General features: G+C 38.2%; 1 protein-coding gene across 2 annotated transcripts; it reads left to right on the forward strand.

The window, feature by feature from the left end:
- Nucleotides 1-3,044: 3,044 nt before the first annotated feature.
- ppp1r3c2a (protein phosphatase 1 regulatory subunit 3C2, duplicate a) lies at nucleotides 3,045-15,265 on the forward strand. Of its 2 annotated transcripts, XM_042394237.1 has the most exons (5): nucleotides 3,045-3,390; nucleotides 4,541-4,638; nucleotides 13,501-13,592; nucleotides 13,767-13,850; nucleotides 14,043-15,265. In XM_042394237.1, exons 4-5 carry the CDS (start codon nucleotides 13,837-13,839, stop codon nucleotides 15,058-15,060), a joined length of 1,032 nt encoding a protein of 343 aa, XP_042250171.1. In that variant the 5' UTR covers nucleotides 3,045-3,390; nucleotides 4,541-4,638; nucleotides 13,501-13,592; nucleotides 13,767-13,836; the 3' UTR covers nucleotides 15,061-15,265. The 2 variants fall into 2 exon arrangements, with proteins under 2 accessions (XP_042250171.1, XP_042250172.1); XM_042394238.1 differs by lacking the exons at nucleotides 3,045-3,390; nucleotides 4,541-4,638 and adding an exon at nucleotides 11,572-11,860.
- Nucleotides 15,266-16,342: the final 1,077 nt, after the last annotated feature.

Below are 16,342 nucleotides of genomic sequence, written 5' to 3' on the forward strand. Positions count from 1 at the left end.
TATAAAAGTATCCTTCACATGTACCAGATTTCTGATTTCATCTGTTGTCATATCTCACTCTCCATTTTTTCCATTGGCTTGACAACTCCCCATTTTAGATTGAAGTATTTATTTTGTTTCCATTCTGTATTCAGATTTGTGAATGGGTTTTCAAATTTTTCAAAACATTAATTTATCATAGATGTATTGGGTTCAATTATAGGTAAAGCAGAAATAACAGTATGCTTTGCTTGTGAGCAAAGCTCACTTGTTAGTTTCTCCAAATCTCCAACAACTTAGGATATCAAACAGTTGGCAACCCCACTCCCCTGTAATTTGGCCACGACAGATGCACACATTTTGTTGGATTTGGTTGGATCTTTAGTAAGTCCTTGCTCTCAGAAGAAACACTGAAAGAGCTAAATTGATTTTGGGGATTAAATTGGTCCTCAAAGCATGTGCCTGAGATGAAGTTGCAACTGGCTCACTAGAGCAACATGCAGCAACTGAAGTTTGAGCAATTTGCTGAACATTGCTATGAACACTACTAAAGTGCTTCCGAAAACCTGCATACAGTATTAAATGATGCCTACAGCCTTGCTGAGAACAAAAAACAATGAACTTGGGTCCAAGATAGTAACCATGTTCAACTCTTAAATGTGAAATCAACTGCTGGCCGCTGGGACACAGTTTCTGGTCAACATTGTTGTAGCCTCTTACTCACAGAGTGAGTAGAACTGGCTGGTTAAGCAGTCTGGCTCTCAAGTCTCTAACTCTTCATTTTCCCCACATCAATGTTATACACTGCTGTCTGCAGGAATGTGTAAAAATTCACAAATGCAACATCATAAGATAAACTGAACACAAAATGTGCTTTGAAAAGTTCATCAAATGCCCCAAGGGAGCGGTTTGCCTGGCATTTTGATGAGATGCTCATCTATAGTGATGTGCAAGCTGTCAATCTTGCTCTTCTGACACCCAGCAGCGAGGAGGTACAGCTGCTGACCCTGCTGGTTGTGGAGATGCTCCTCCAAACTGCAGCATGACTAGAGTTGAGATAAGGAACATTAGACACAAGAATAATGTGCAGCCACAGAGAAAACTACATTACAAAAGCGATTATTCAAACATCTTCTCACTGGCTACTGCAAGATGGGAATGAATTTGAAGACTTCATGTCAATTTCATCCACTTTTTAACAACTGTCATTTGCACATGTGGATAAGAAGGTAACATGTGACAAATTATTATAATCACCTTAATAATATAATTACCTTATGAAAGACTACAAGTCTCTCAACTGCATCACACACACTCATTTTTGAAGACTTCAGTCCTCTTGGTCATGAGCTGAGAACAAAAAGTTACAAGAATTGAAGGTGCTTTATATGAGATTTAGAACATTAATATAGCAGCAAACAACTATTTGCTATGTAAAGATATAGTGGAGTAATGCAGAAGAGCAGAGCAGAAGAATGACCCCCCCCCCCCCCCAAAAAAAAAGAAATGGGGGAGGTGGGAGGAACATGAAGGGAGGGAGGAGGTTTGGCCTCATGCTCTCTACTGTGAATGAGAAAAGGAAGGCATTATGAGATAGTTTTACACAGTCATCCATCTGTTGTTCATATTTATCCCCAAAATCAGATCAACTTCCAGAGATACACAGAATGAACAAATTAAATCTAGTAAGAATCTATCTCACAGATGCTCTCGTTTCCTAATTTTAATCATATAGTCATGAAAATAATGAATGAAGCAACTGTAACTGTAATTATAGCAAATGCTTTAAAACAAGCAAAACAAAAAATAGAAACTTGCTTGTTGCTTCATCAAGATCACTTCCTGGGGGACTTTCTGCTGATGCAACGCTGGTGTTGAAGCGAACCGCTTAGCCTCTTTTATGACATTTGGCTTGAAGAACACCATTTCTGAAGCAGCCAAGAGGATGTCTCCTCATCAAATAGGAGAGTGAAGTCTTGATCCACCTACAAGAAAGAAGATATTAAACTACTACTGCTACAGGAAACACTTTCACATTTTAAGTCATTCTAAATATCTCCACATCCAAACTTGCCAAACCAACTTACCAGAGGATATCGACACTTCTGCCTGGGTCATTAACAAGTGTCTGACAGTGCTGAAAGGTCTCTCTCATCTTCTGGAAAATCAAGGAATTGTCCGTGGTATGCTAAATGGACTACACTTATATAGCACCTTTCTAGTCTTCCGACCACTCAAAGAGCTTTGTACACTACAAGCCACATTCACACATTCACACGCTGATGGCACAGCCACCAGGAGCAATTTGAGATTCAATATCTTGCCCAAGGACACTTCAACATGTGGACTGGAGGAGCCGAGAATAGAACCCCCGATCTTCTGATTAGTGGGCAACTCACTCTACTTCTTAAGCCACAGCCGCTCCACATGGTTGAGCAAAAACACGTCCTCTTGGCAAGTATCCCCATCAAGCTGCCTTTCAATATTAACAATCGTTTGGAAATTTGGGCCTCCTGGTGAAAATTCAATAGAGCTATTTGGTGGCAGTGCAGATCCTCAACAAATCTTGCTTTCAACTGTTTTCAGACACCAAGACGTGTATTCTGTGCTGCTTGCAGCATCATAAAAGTGTTCCTGAAATGAAAAAAATAAATAAATAAAAGCAATGTCATATTCAGCTGAGAGTATCAATCTCATGCACACAGCTTCTTGTCACAACATGCAAGTATGACATGAAATGTGTCATGCAAACAATAATAATGACTATTACATAGCCTTTCTTGGAATATGGATCCCTGAGGGAAGGGAACAGCATCACTATCCCAAGATCATTATCTTCTCTGATTGCTTTGGTGGGGAAGTGCCTGAGAGGAGATATTGAATTAGTAATCTAAATTTATGCAATGGCCATGAAGTTATTTGGCACAAATAAAGATAATATGAAACATTTTTAACTGTTATTTACTCAAGGGAGTTTCTCTGAGAGCAATGCTATTTGTTTCAGAAACACTCTGATCACATTCACACAGTTACACATTCATACTTGGAAGCTGCCCAGTACAATCAGTCTGATCTGCCAGCCACTGAGCAACTCCACTGGAGCAGTTGGGGTTAAGGGCCTTGCTCAAGGGCACCTTGGCACCTCAGTGGTGGTAATGAGGGAGGGGCAAGCACTGCTTCCTCACTTTCCCCACCCACATACCCTTGATTATCATTCATGTGAGCCACCAGTATGTTAATCACTTGTCTTCTTGTAGCATCTGTTAGAGTTTCTGTTTTTTAGTACTCCTGTAGTACTTCACCATCGAACTTGCCTCTTAGCACAGCTTCAATCAACTATTAAAAAGCATAAACATGAGAATGCAAAACATGGTGATAAACAGCTTTTCTAGAGACTCAGAGGGAAGAAAGGTGAGTTTTAAGAAACTCATGAGAATCATGCTTAGTTACAACCTGTTGTAACCTGGACCTCATCTACGATTACAGGTAACGCACTTGAAGATTAAGTCAGAGATGTCAGAAGCTGAAGACAAAGAGCAATCATATAATTCTAAAGGAAAAGAAAAAATGTTAATAATGTAGGGTGTAGAGTGCTTGATTAGACCTGCCTTTATATCTCACTGTGTTTGAGAAAACTGTCAGCACCACAGCTCCAACGAGATTGCTGAATATTTCTGCATCAACTTTTGTCCCCGTTGCATTCTTGTATATAACTTTTGCATCAGGTGGCAGGCAAAATCTCTCAACTGGAAAAGATGGTAAGATAAACACTGAATGTGCTTTTGAAATCATCACTGTTTCTTGCCTCACAGCGAATGACTGTTCATGTTCAACGGAAGAAGTGAAATACGTGAGCGGAGCTTAATTACATCTCTGCGGAGTTGGGCTAATGCTGCAATCCATTGTACTCTGAACTCAAAAACAAACAATCTCCAACATGGAAAAATGCAATGGAATGGTCATTCAAGGTGGAATTCCAAGTTTGAAACTCAATATGGTGGCGCCTTTTCATCAATTTTTACTTTATGTGGTGTTTGTGTGTGGTATGTGGTATGCAAAAACTATGTGCTGCAACTGCAGTTGCCATTTCCATTGAGTTGATTTGTACTTGATAGAAGTCTTTGTGAGTATGCAGTACAAGCCTACTAAGCCCGTCTCTTTAAAAGTGTGCTGATCTGTTAAACGACCTGCTGTACTGCTGAGTTGGATTGAAACCCTGGGGGCATCCATGTTTTCCCAAGCAGATGCACTGGGATACATTTAGATTGGAAGTCGGGAATACCAACTCAGGACTTTCGATTTCTGACTTGCAATCGATTGCAGCATAACACTGATGTGATCAGCTCTGTCAAATAACTCTAACACTGAAGACCATTTAAATCAGAATGTGTTAAATTTACACTTTGGGAGTGGAAATCAACTCAGAAATGTTTAACCTTGAGATTTCAGCATTCCAATTTTTGATGTTGTGGTCTCAGTGGCCCTGAGTGTGGTTTGTGCGGGTTAGTTGGCTGCTGTTTTTTGCATACAGCTTTGGTCTTTTTTTGGTCTTTTTATCAAGAAAAGGAATCCAAAGGTGTCCAAACCTTGAACCAGATGGGAAGCAGTTAAAGAGCATACTGGATTTTAATTCCCTCAGAAAAGAACACGTTGATTCAGGTAAGTGAGCACATAATCGCCCCAAATAGTTGATTTTATCGAGGACATACTGTATGCCACCTGTTCTGACAAATCCCAGTTTCTGAGGTGACACACTGATAGCAAGGTGAGGATGAAGCATCATGAAAATAAATCCTGTCCAGACTTGTGTCAAGGTTAGAGACTGATGTTGGTGGAGCAATGGTGCAGTACAAGGAATGTGTTTCTTTTGGCACATATTTAGGGCTTTAGCACTGGCAGAGCATAATTTCAATGCCACATTGTAGATATGATTGACATCCTCTCATGGCAGGAGTAGACACATTTCAAATGCCCAGTGGGATAATACACCATTGTCTCAAAATCTGGAGCATCACAGTGGGATCAGTTTTCTCAGCTGAGGGTGACACTTTTGTGATGAGGTGAACAGGCAGTCTACAGGAACTGAGTGATATTTTTGAATGTGTCAGCTGCTCTGAAGGTAAAGATAGGGTTCTGGCCATGGTTGTGTGCATGTAAAAATAGATAATACAAGCAAATACATAAATAGATATACAAAAGTCAGATCAGACCACTATGAAAATGACTGCTCTTACAACTTCTCTTCCTCAGGCTAGCCAAAAATAGAGAAATTAGTTCTTGAATGAGTAATAAAAAGCACTGTATGCTAAAAGTGAGTTTAAAATCATGTCTCTCATATATTACAGAATAAATGGATCAGTGGGATTGCATGACATGACCCTCAGTAGAATATTACAGGGTGAGAAACGTTGCTGTTTTCACTACTGAAAAGAATGAGGGTACATCATTAATTATACCATACATACAGTGCATTATACATTATACATATGGTTATACCACATGGGAATTGCAACACATACATTTACATCCTCACTGTTCCACTTATGCGCTGTGTAGCAGTACATACGGAATAAGAATAGATAATACAAAATGAACAAAAGTATGCATATTATACTCGCGCACAAAAGGGTTACATTCCTTAGAAACTCATTAACATATAAAAGCTTGTTTCTTGGGTACATTAGTATTTAATGCATGTCTCTATGGATATTATATCAATCTTAGATTATATTTAATTTGTTTTATAGTCAACATCACAATCACTGTGACACAATTAACTATTAATTTCTGTTTCTTCTCAGAGTTTGTGTCAGATTTTCATCATATCAGTTTCCTTTAATCATTTTAGATCATTTCAAAAGGACTATTTTGGATGGAGAACGTACAGTAGCTGTTAGCTGATCCATCTGCCATCCTCCCTTTGTGCCCCACTGGCTTTATTTTTATATGCACATAATATTTCAAGTCTCATGATTCTTCCAACAGTGACAACATTCAGACTTGTCAAAAATATTCCATTTGGCACAGTGGCCTCATGACTGATTCAATATGCTTTTAGTCTTGTTCAAAAAACCCGTTTTGGTGATATTACAATACTGGGATGTTTGTTCTTTTCTGTGCAAATAAGGAGCTCTTGATGGAAGTCCATAGACGACATAAGATGATGATGTGAGAGGGTGGCCTTAATATAACCTTTTCACATTTCAAAGATGTTACATAGAGGATTCTAGACAAATATGGACAGGTTGATTTCCAGTGAGATTTCAATGATGTATCTAATGCCAAAAACTGACAAGATTCAGAGCTGTCTGTTTTACCTTGCTGAAGCAGATGACTTATCTTTTGCTACGCAGTAAATACAGTACTGTATGCAATGCTTCATACCCAACAGGTGGATGATACTATCTTCAATAGATAGTTTACTGTAGCAGATTGGGTGTAGGTGTAGTATGGCCCTGCACGCAACGTGAATATGCTAAAAGAGCTAGATTGAAGACAACTTTAACAGATTAAGGAAAATGAGCAGATTGACTCCCTGATCCTGCTATTAGATCCTGCTGAGCTGGAGCTGGACAAACTGAATTCCCAGCTAATGCCTCGACCTGTACTAAAGAGCTCTGGCAAAAGCTAGGAGCTAGACCCACGGCCGTGTTCAACTCCATTCATTCTCTCTTGGACTGCAGCCTGCAGGGTAAACATGCGGCAAGCACAGACCATTTGCTTCTACCCTCCATAAAACCAGCTGCAAAACAGATTTAATATTCCAGATCTTGATTGTACTAATAGTGAAGACCAAATGATGTACTGGCTTTAATTGTTTTAATTCAGTCTGCCAAATATACAGTAGCATCCAGTGCAAATATTCTATCAGGATTTAATGACCATTAATAAACTTCACATTTTTATGGCACAGAATCGTAACATAATATCCAGATTCTCTACCCTCCGGGGAGATATTCATTTCATATCATGGCAGTATGAAAATTAATGTAAAACACGCTTGATATAAGTAACACATCACAGTTCATTTTTAGCTGTCTTTTTTATGTCTCTGTAAATATGACATCGTCATTTCATAGTAGTGCAGTTGAGAGCAGGGATGTTTTAGGTGAAAAAAAAAACTTGGCATTCCAACACTGACATTAGTTACTTTTCTTTATTGTTTCAATTAAAAACTGAAAGAAATATGTAAAGGCAAAAGAAAGAAAGAAAGAAAGAAAGAAAGAAAGAAAGAAAGAGAGAAAGAAAGAAAGGCTCATTGCTACAGAAAACTATGCAGCATATTAACAAACATACAGTAACAACAACTGCAACATCTTTATTACAATTTAGAAGAAAAACGAAAATAAACAAATAAAAGACAAGCCACTGCCATAACCCTTCCATAACGTCATGATCCAAAACAAACTAAATAACAGTAATAAATACCTGGAAATATTGGTGTGTTATTAATACTCCACTCATTCTATCCATGGACAATCCTTACAACATAAGAGGCCAGACAGTCTGATATGTAGACAAGTGCTATGCCATTTAAAAACAACACAACTGGAAAAGTGATTTTACAAGCGCTGGTGCAATGCACACAAGATGTATGTACCATAAAGTAACAACTATTTATTATCAACTATTTAAAGGACATAGTCTGACAAGTTACAGACTTACCCTTGTCATATGATTGTAAAAATGAAGATTGCAAAAGTACATCCAGACATAATCCACTTTCACTGTATAGCTGATCATAGGTAGAAATATTCAAATATCTGAACATGCCCAGCAGTTATTCAATGTGATAGATAGTGAGTGATCTTTTTTTTTATTAGTCATTATCAATGATCAAAGATGTTATCCAAAATGTGCATCATATATTTTCTTTTACACTGTTGAGTTGTGTTCCATAAAGCAATCACATTAGAATTACAACAAACTGGATGATTCTGCAGTACTAATTGTTTCTTCTTTTTTAATGACCACTGAATTGGCCACCGGAACTGAAACTCCAACTGGACTGTGTGAAGGAAAGGAAAGAGAGACCATTAAAGAAAGAAAATGAATGTATTCAGGCAAATATAACAGTTTCTCAGCATATTTGCTGCTTGGTCACCTCATAAATATCATGCTTTACTCTTGTCACACCACCCACATCTCAGAATATTAATTAGAGACATAATCCCTCTGCTTGTTACATAAATGCTACATTGAGCTTTCCCCTCACAACGGAGAGGAGTTCTCTCTCTTCCCACAGGAGGGTGCTCCTCCCTAACCCCTTCTGGCTGTATAGAGAGTCAGCACAAATGATGATGGAGGTCCTGTGGGGTGCCATCTTCAGACAGCCAAGGGTGGTAATGGGGTTACAGTCTGCAATTTAGTGCTCTCCGCCTGCAAGCTTACATCAGCCTCTCTCATCATTCCTCTTAAAAGCGGAATCCTAATCGTTCTGCCAGCAGAAATACAGTTTTGGCTTTGAAGATGTTATTTTTTTCCCCCCAAAGAAATAAAGTTTTGGCTTTGAACTTACTATTATATATATATATATATATATATATATATATATATATATATATATATATATATATATATATATATATATCACACACATACATACATACATACATATATAAGCAGCAATAATAAGCCTTTTTAAGTGTGGAAGAATTATTTGGACTCAAAAAACATAGTATAAATAAAGAAATACATGTCTCAATAAAAGCCTTATGGAGGAGGATTAGGGCCACGTGAAAAATTTGAGTTCTTAAATTCAAGTCAGAATTCTGACTTTAAACTCAGAACTCAATTACATTTTTACAGGCTTAAATTGAGAAAAATCTGCATAAATAAATTCAGCCGTCAAAAAAAATTAAACCACAAATATATGATCCATAGGTATTTTTATTATTTCATTATTTATCCAATAATGCATTGCTAGATATGGAATGTAAAAATGTATAATATAAAAATATTTAATTTATCAAAATCTGACTGTGAGATTTTTTTTCAGTTCTAGTCTCAATTTAACTTCATACAGTATACTGTATGATGATTATTTGCCATTTGTTGAAGAAAGCAGCAGTGGGTTGGCAGGGAGAGCTTTTTCAGCATAAAACACGGTCACTGAATCAATTAAACTTTCTCCTCTAATCAAAGTTTTATTTTCATATAACAGCCTAAGAGCCAAAATTAGAAAAAAATCCCTATTCTCTAGTCTGAATCCCTCTCATCAGAAACATTCCTCTACACTCCTCTTCCTCTTGTTCTTTCTCTATGTACATCTCTCTTTGAATTAGTTTTTTTGGCTATTCTTATGTCTCCTATAATAACATTCATGTGTTTTACATTAGAAATTTAATTTCTGTTACTTCATATTCAACTCAGCATGTAATGTTGCGTGCCAGTGAGAAACATCTTTTTGATATCCATGCCATAATACACACTAAGCACTGCAACCAACTCTGTATTTCAGAAGCACAACTGATTGCTATTATAAAAAAAAATAACAAACAAACCATAGAGACATAACAAATACGGCATCCTGTGAACTTTTTCATTCCCTCCATGCAGGTTGGATTGGTTTATGAATTAGCTCACTCAGGAATGCCCACATCGATGTTCAAAGTTTTGGTGACGGAAGACATATAATTATGCTGTAATGTAAGCAGCCTTTCACATTCATGTCAAGGCTTGAAGACCAAAGTGGAGTAACCGCTAATGCTGAAGCATGAGCTCATCATACACAACTGAACACATGAGCCAACAAGAGGAAAAAATAAGGGATATAGCAACAAAGCAGAGTCAAATGCATAGCGGGCAGTGACTTAATTTAAGTGATGCAGAGACACAGCTTAATTGCCTCTTTCAAATTCACAAGCAAAGAGTTTTGTTAGTTTTTTAGACATCTTTCAAAGCATGCAAATAGTGGCCTAATTTGTTTTGTTACAAGTATAAGTAGCTAACCTCTGCAGCTCTCTGTTGTATTAAAACAAACAGTTCAGCTTAGCTAACATGTACTCCTATAATGTAAGTGCAAATTAGTGACGAGAGATATGTTTATGAGGTAGGGAGTACTGTAGTTGTGCTGCCATGGAATAACAAATATTGATGCTAAATGTGTATGTGTCCATGTAACAACACATCTAGACAGACAGACAGACCAGTAACGCACACAGACAGACAAACAGACGTGCTGTGAAAACTCAGATTAATGGTGCATGCTGTATGACTATGTGAGCTCACTGAACATCTGCATGTGGCAGACAGCAATCAATTGGTATGCATCATGACTTTTGGTACTGCTGTCTCAGTGACCGGGGGGGAACACCGGCTGGTAGAAGTCGTTATAGATCAATTTATTTCATCACGTGCTCTACTGGCTTTATAGACTGGTGCATATACTAATAATATCAGACAGTAAGATCAAAGCAAGATAAAAGTTAGGATCTGTAGACAATCATCATGTACATTAGAGTTAGGATTGCTGGACTAATACTGAATCAGTGGCCAGCAATGTAAATTCTAGTTTAAAAGTTAGTGTTGCATTTGAGGAAGATCAAAACTTACAACATGCATAATGACATAATGACTTAAAATGTGTAATGCATAATGGTAAAAAATAGATAATTATGTGCAGGTGGGTCTTGGGGTTTGAACAACAACAGTGTGCCTCTGGTGAACCTTTCATGGAACCCAGATGTCCATTATTGAATAGGCTTACTTCTACATGAATATGCAAATCATAAGAACAGCGTGAATGATGAATTTAAAATAGGTAGTAGTGGCTATGCTTTTTGAACCATTATGTACCATTATGTTGATAATGCAGGTATTCATGTGCAAGTATTTATATCATTTGTCAAGACAAGTGGCTGGGTTGTCATGCACTGCAAATGGAAAAATGAAGTGTGTATATCTGACACCACGGTATCAGCTCTTCTTACATCTTGCATGAGTAATATGACTCTGGAGGAAGTATAGGTTCATGTGATACAAGGCTACAATGTGAAATTTAACATTTAAACAAAGAAAGTTAAAGTGTGGGATTCTGAGACTTACATGTAAACTGTTCTCAGTGCTGCTGATATCTATTACTTGAACTCAGGGTGCATTCAGGTTTGTTTTCCTGTGCTCAGGGGAGCAAGAGGGCTGGGAAGAGCTGGAGAGACAACTCTCTTTCTCTTTCTGTATAGAAATCTTACAAGAATGTTAATTCTCCGATAGGTGAACACACTTTGTATTGTGCACTGTACAGCAGCCCTTTATTATCAGATGATTTCCTGCTAACACAATCTTGTAAAAATACAGCCATTTTGGAGAATTACCATCATTTGACTTTATTTTTTTTAAAGAAAGACCTGTCACTTTCATGGCATTAAAGGATTTACTCATAATATTTTTTTCAAGTACTTTTAGTAACACAACCTTGTAAAAACAAAATGCATTCATGTTGTATAATCACTAACATTGGCCCTATTTATAACAAAAAGCCTTGTGTTGTTTTTTGTTTTGTTTTGTTTCTTTTCATTATGAAATTTGAATGCAAAATGAATTTCTTGGTGTGTTTTTACTAACAAAACCTTGTAAAAAAAAATATGCTGTAGAATAACAAGTGTTAACCTTATTTTTAAAAGAAAGATTGATGTTGGGGGGGATTATAGAAGAGCCATTAACTGCCATTTATAAAATGAGAATTTAGTGTACATCTATTGGGAACATGCAAGTGTGACAACACCAAAAGAGAGGTTCCCAGTACCTTCACATACCAACTTGATTATTTGTCATTAATGTCGACATAATTAGGAGCTGATAAGCATACACTCTCACCAGAGATGCAGGAAGCAAGACAGACCAATAAACTGAGATTGAAGACAGATACTGACTACAATGAAAGGTATGAGTGAAACCTTAGTCAGTGCTTCATTGCTTCACCTCACCTCACCTCACCCATGAAAGTCTGCACAAAGGACACACTGATCCATCAGCATCCCTAAGTAACAGAAAAAGTATGCAGCCCTCATGACTCACAGTGAAAAACTTGCTTGACTTTAAGCTTATAAGGAGATTTGCGAGAGATTGAATCACCTTGCAGTTGAGACAGGTGTGTTTCTACTATGTTGGTGTATAGATAAATGATGTGGGAATGAAAGGAGGATTATATACAGTAAGAAAAGTGAAAAATAGGCCGATGCTCTAACTGCAGTGTGGAAGGATGATTGGTGAATGTGTTGCTCAAACAAAACTCCATGTCTTGAACAAATTTATCAAAAGGTACCTTTATACTTTTAAGAATCAGCAGAGTATAAACCTGATCATCTGTAAGAGAAAGTGCTGATACCAGGAAATGCACAGTTGGAGCCCCAAACCTATTGACACAAACGTGATCTCTGCACTTCATAGACTTGGATTTGGTTGAGCCTGTCTGAACTAGTTTCTGGAAATGAGCTCCAGCCAACACCTAGAAATCCTTTTCAGTCTGTACCAGTTACCAACTGTACTTTGTCCAATGTTAAAACAGCTGTTTTCAGCAATTTGGATTGCTTAATGTTTTATTACATAGGAGCATACTAATGATGTCTTTAAATGTAATTAGGACTATTACAAGACATTATTTAAAAAAAATAACTGTTGTAAACTTCTTGGAAAATGCTGCATGATTGTTTCATGTTGTCTTATTATGTTTAGTATTCTACATCCGCTTTAAGTAATGTATTAAAGGAATAGCTTGGGAAAGTCTCTTGTTTATTTTCTTGCCAAGAGTTATATGAGAAGATCAATAACACTCTCACATTTGTGAAGTAAATATGAGTCTACAGGCAGCAGCAGGTTAGCTTAGCACAAACACTAGAAACAGGGGAAAACAGTAAGCCTGGCTCTGTCCAACAGCAACAAAATCTACCTTCCAGCATCTCAAAAGCTCATTGATTAACTTGTTATATCTTGGAAGTCACTGCACCTGGCCAAGAAATAGTCAGGCACACAACCCTACTTAGAACCAACAACTCTAATCTATTTTACACTTTTGTATAGATTAAACAAAATATAACACGTTAATAAATGTGTTTTAGGGGTGCTGGTAGGTGGATTTTGTTACTGCTGAACAGAGCCAGGCTAGGTGTTCCCCACACTTTTCAACTTCTGAGTAAAGGAGTAGCCTGTACTGTAAGTTGAAAGGAATGTTATTAATTTTCCCAATGAAGAGACCTACAGTATATGTGTAAAAAATGTGTATCTCAGTTCGTATGCATGTATGTATTTTTTTCACTTTATTCCTCTCTCTTCTGGTCTACCATAAACTGTTCATGTTATCAGTCTGATCTGCAAACTGGTAGTATATATAGAACATATATAAATATGTTCTGTAGTAAAATGTTATTCCATCAAAGGAAAGTTTTGAGGCTCTGCTTTACAACGCAACAGTTCTTTAGGGGTGGGACATAAACAAAGGAGCTTCATTTCATTGGCTAAACTCCACCGGCATGCAGATTGGGTGTCACTAAAGGTTTGCCCTCATTTCTAAATTCCACACATAAGGTAGGAGAGAGCAGAGGCAGACTGGAAACGCAATCATCTCCTCCTTCTCTCTTTATCATTCATCTGATGAAACACATGGAACTTTACAATCTGTAAGTACATTTTGTGTGTCTATAAAATTACTGACACAGTTACATTTGTTTTTATTTTATTTTGCTGTGATTCAAAGCTGTTATTGTGCCATATAAAAAGCTCATTTTTTGACTGATTGTTTAATTCACTTGGGGGTTTTAATCTTTTTAATTAACCCTTATCTCTGCTTTTAGATTATTCTGAATTTGCTGCATTCCTCTGGCAAAGACAACAGCCTTACAGTGTAACATCTACATTCTGAAAATGAGTTGTACAAGGTAAGCTGCTTTCACTGAATTGTGAATTAATTTTGTCTTACTGCAATTATACTGTGCTTAATTAACATTACCTGTGAGGTATTAAGACATATTGTAAAAGCAGAATACACTGAAACAGAAACATGTGCAACCATTCTGGTTCGTGGTAGAATGGTAGATTTCATGTTAACCCTATTATGTCTTCCTCTTCAGAGTTCTCCATGCTTTTGGTAGTCACTCCCAGCCCGCTGTGATGCCTCTTGATCTTACCATGTGTCTGACCCTCAGCCGACGCCAGCCTCTTTATCAACTGCTGTCCATGTCTCCTCTGACACCCACACAGCATTGCTATCAGCCAACTGACTGTTCACCGAGGACTGGCTTTCACTCTTCACATTCCTCCTCCTCTTCCTCTTCATCCTCATCGCTGCCCTTCTCCCCCATGCCCTCAGAGCCTCGGAGCTGCTTCCGCAGGGACAGCAGCGGTCTGCACAAGAAGCGTGTGGTGTTTGCAGACGCCAAGGGATTGGCTCTCACTGCTGTGCGTCTTTTCAACTCTGAGCCCTCTTCCCGCACTTCCACTCTGCTGATGAAACCCTCCCCAGCCAAACTGCAAGACCAACAATTGACCTCAAATAAACTGCAACGCTACAAGTTGCGACTGGGTTTCCCTCAGCCGACGCTGGACTTTAAAGCCTTCCTTGCACGCCTGCAAGAGATGCGTGTACAGTTGGAAAGCTGCAACATTTCAGAGCAGTCCTTGAGTGGCAAAGTGTGTGTTTCCCATGCCAGTATTGAAAAGGTTGTGCATATCAGGGTGACCTTCGACTCTTGGCGGAGCTATCATGACATTCCCTGCACGTTTTTGCAGCAGCAGCGCTGTTGGAGTTCTGAAATGGAAATTTTTGCCTTTGACATAATCTTACCCAAGAACATAGATCCAAAGGAGCGAATAGAGTTTTGTGTGTCATTCAGGCCTGGACCTGGCACCACACCACACTGGGACAACAACAGAGGGCAGAATTACAGGGTGTGCATGGCAAAGGATGGATCGAATGCTAACCAAGGCGACACCAACCGCTATAATCCCACTCTTTCAAAACACCGACCCCCATCTTGGCCTTCACACGGGGCCCTTGGTATTCAGAACGACGCTGATCTACAGTATCCTCCGAGGAGTTTCTCAAAGAGGGTCAAAGCAGAGTGTAAAACCCTGTGTTCAACTAAATAGACCATGAGAAATTAGCCCATACCTTGTCAACAGAACTATGGGGATTTGTAAATATTGTGACTATCTTAATTAACACATACTCAAGAGAGAGTAAGACCTTTTATGGATGTATAAACTTTCTGAAATCTCAAGTGTTGGGATAATCTGTAGCCTACCAGTTTGCCCACCTGAGCTCAACTACCCTGCTGTAATGTGAATAATACATAATGCGTTCATGTTCTAATTAAATACATTTTTTAAAAGATTTTCTTTCTCCTGTCTTCCATCTGCAGAAGTAAAATCTTAATCATTCCACACATGCCCATTTACAAAGGCAGCTTAAACTGCTAACTGCTATAATACATTGTATATATATATAAAGTATATATAAAGTGCATTGTACTGTAGCATGATAAATAAGCCCAGAGGCCCTAGAGGAAAAGTAAAAACATGAGACCTGTATTTGTCTGAGAGAAAACACATGTATTCATACACAGAAAGATTATTTTAAGAACCTTTTGTGCTTACAGCTTCTAACCATAGTTAATGGTAGACCATTTCTCCAAGCATAGTGGGTTAACAAATGAATGACCTATGCTCATGATGTACTAACACTCCTCTCGGGTCTGAAGGCTCAGATATTGGGTGTCTTTTCATCTAGTACATCATGCATACCAGACAGAATAAGTCAACAAACTAATAGATCGTCTTGGGAAAGCAGCACTCATGGTTTGCATGGGACAGCCTGTTCCAGACACTCCCCTTCCTGTTGTGAAAAGTTGAAGAAATCATGCTGGGAACTGTACTTCTTGTACTGTGATTGGTATGGCAAATAGCAGGTAACTATGGCAGCACCAGCATGTACTTTAGACACTGCATGGGCCTGTGTTTACACGCAAGGGTGGAGTCATCATACTGTAGGAGCCACAGTGAGAAAGTCTCTTCTTGCTTCTCTTGTTCCACTTCTTCTTAGTCACCTCCTTGTTAAACTTGTTCCTTTGTGTGTCACTTTCTTTTCTTTTCTTTTATTTTCAAGCTAGTGTCCTCCCATGGACACCACCTTTGTCAATTATCACAACTGTGTGACGTCTGCTGGAATGTCATGTGTGAGTGTGCACATGTAGCACGTTCACATGCCTTATCCCCTAAAGAACTTATTTATTTATTAGACCCAACAGTGTTGAGCTGGTGTCAGGTGTTAGAGCTTTCCCTTCCGAACATCCTTAACAAGCACAACTACAGAGGAATGCTACATTATCAGATTAAGTTAATTACTGACCATTAAAATATACAAAAAAGATAA

This window comes from Thunnus maccoyii, chromosome 19, assembly GCF_910596095.1.
Source record: "Thunnus maccoyii chromosome 19, fThuMac1.1, whole genome shotgun sequence".
Lineage (NCBI taxonomy): Eukaryota > Metazoa > Chordata > Actinopteri > Scombriformes > Scombridae > Thunnus > Thunnus maccoyii.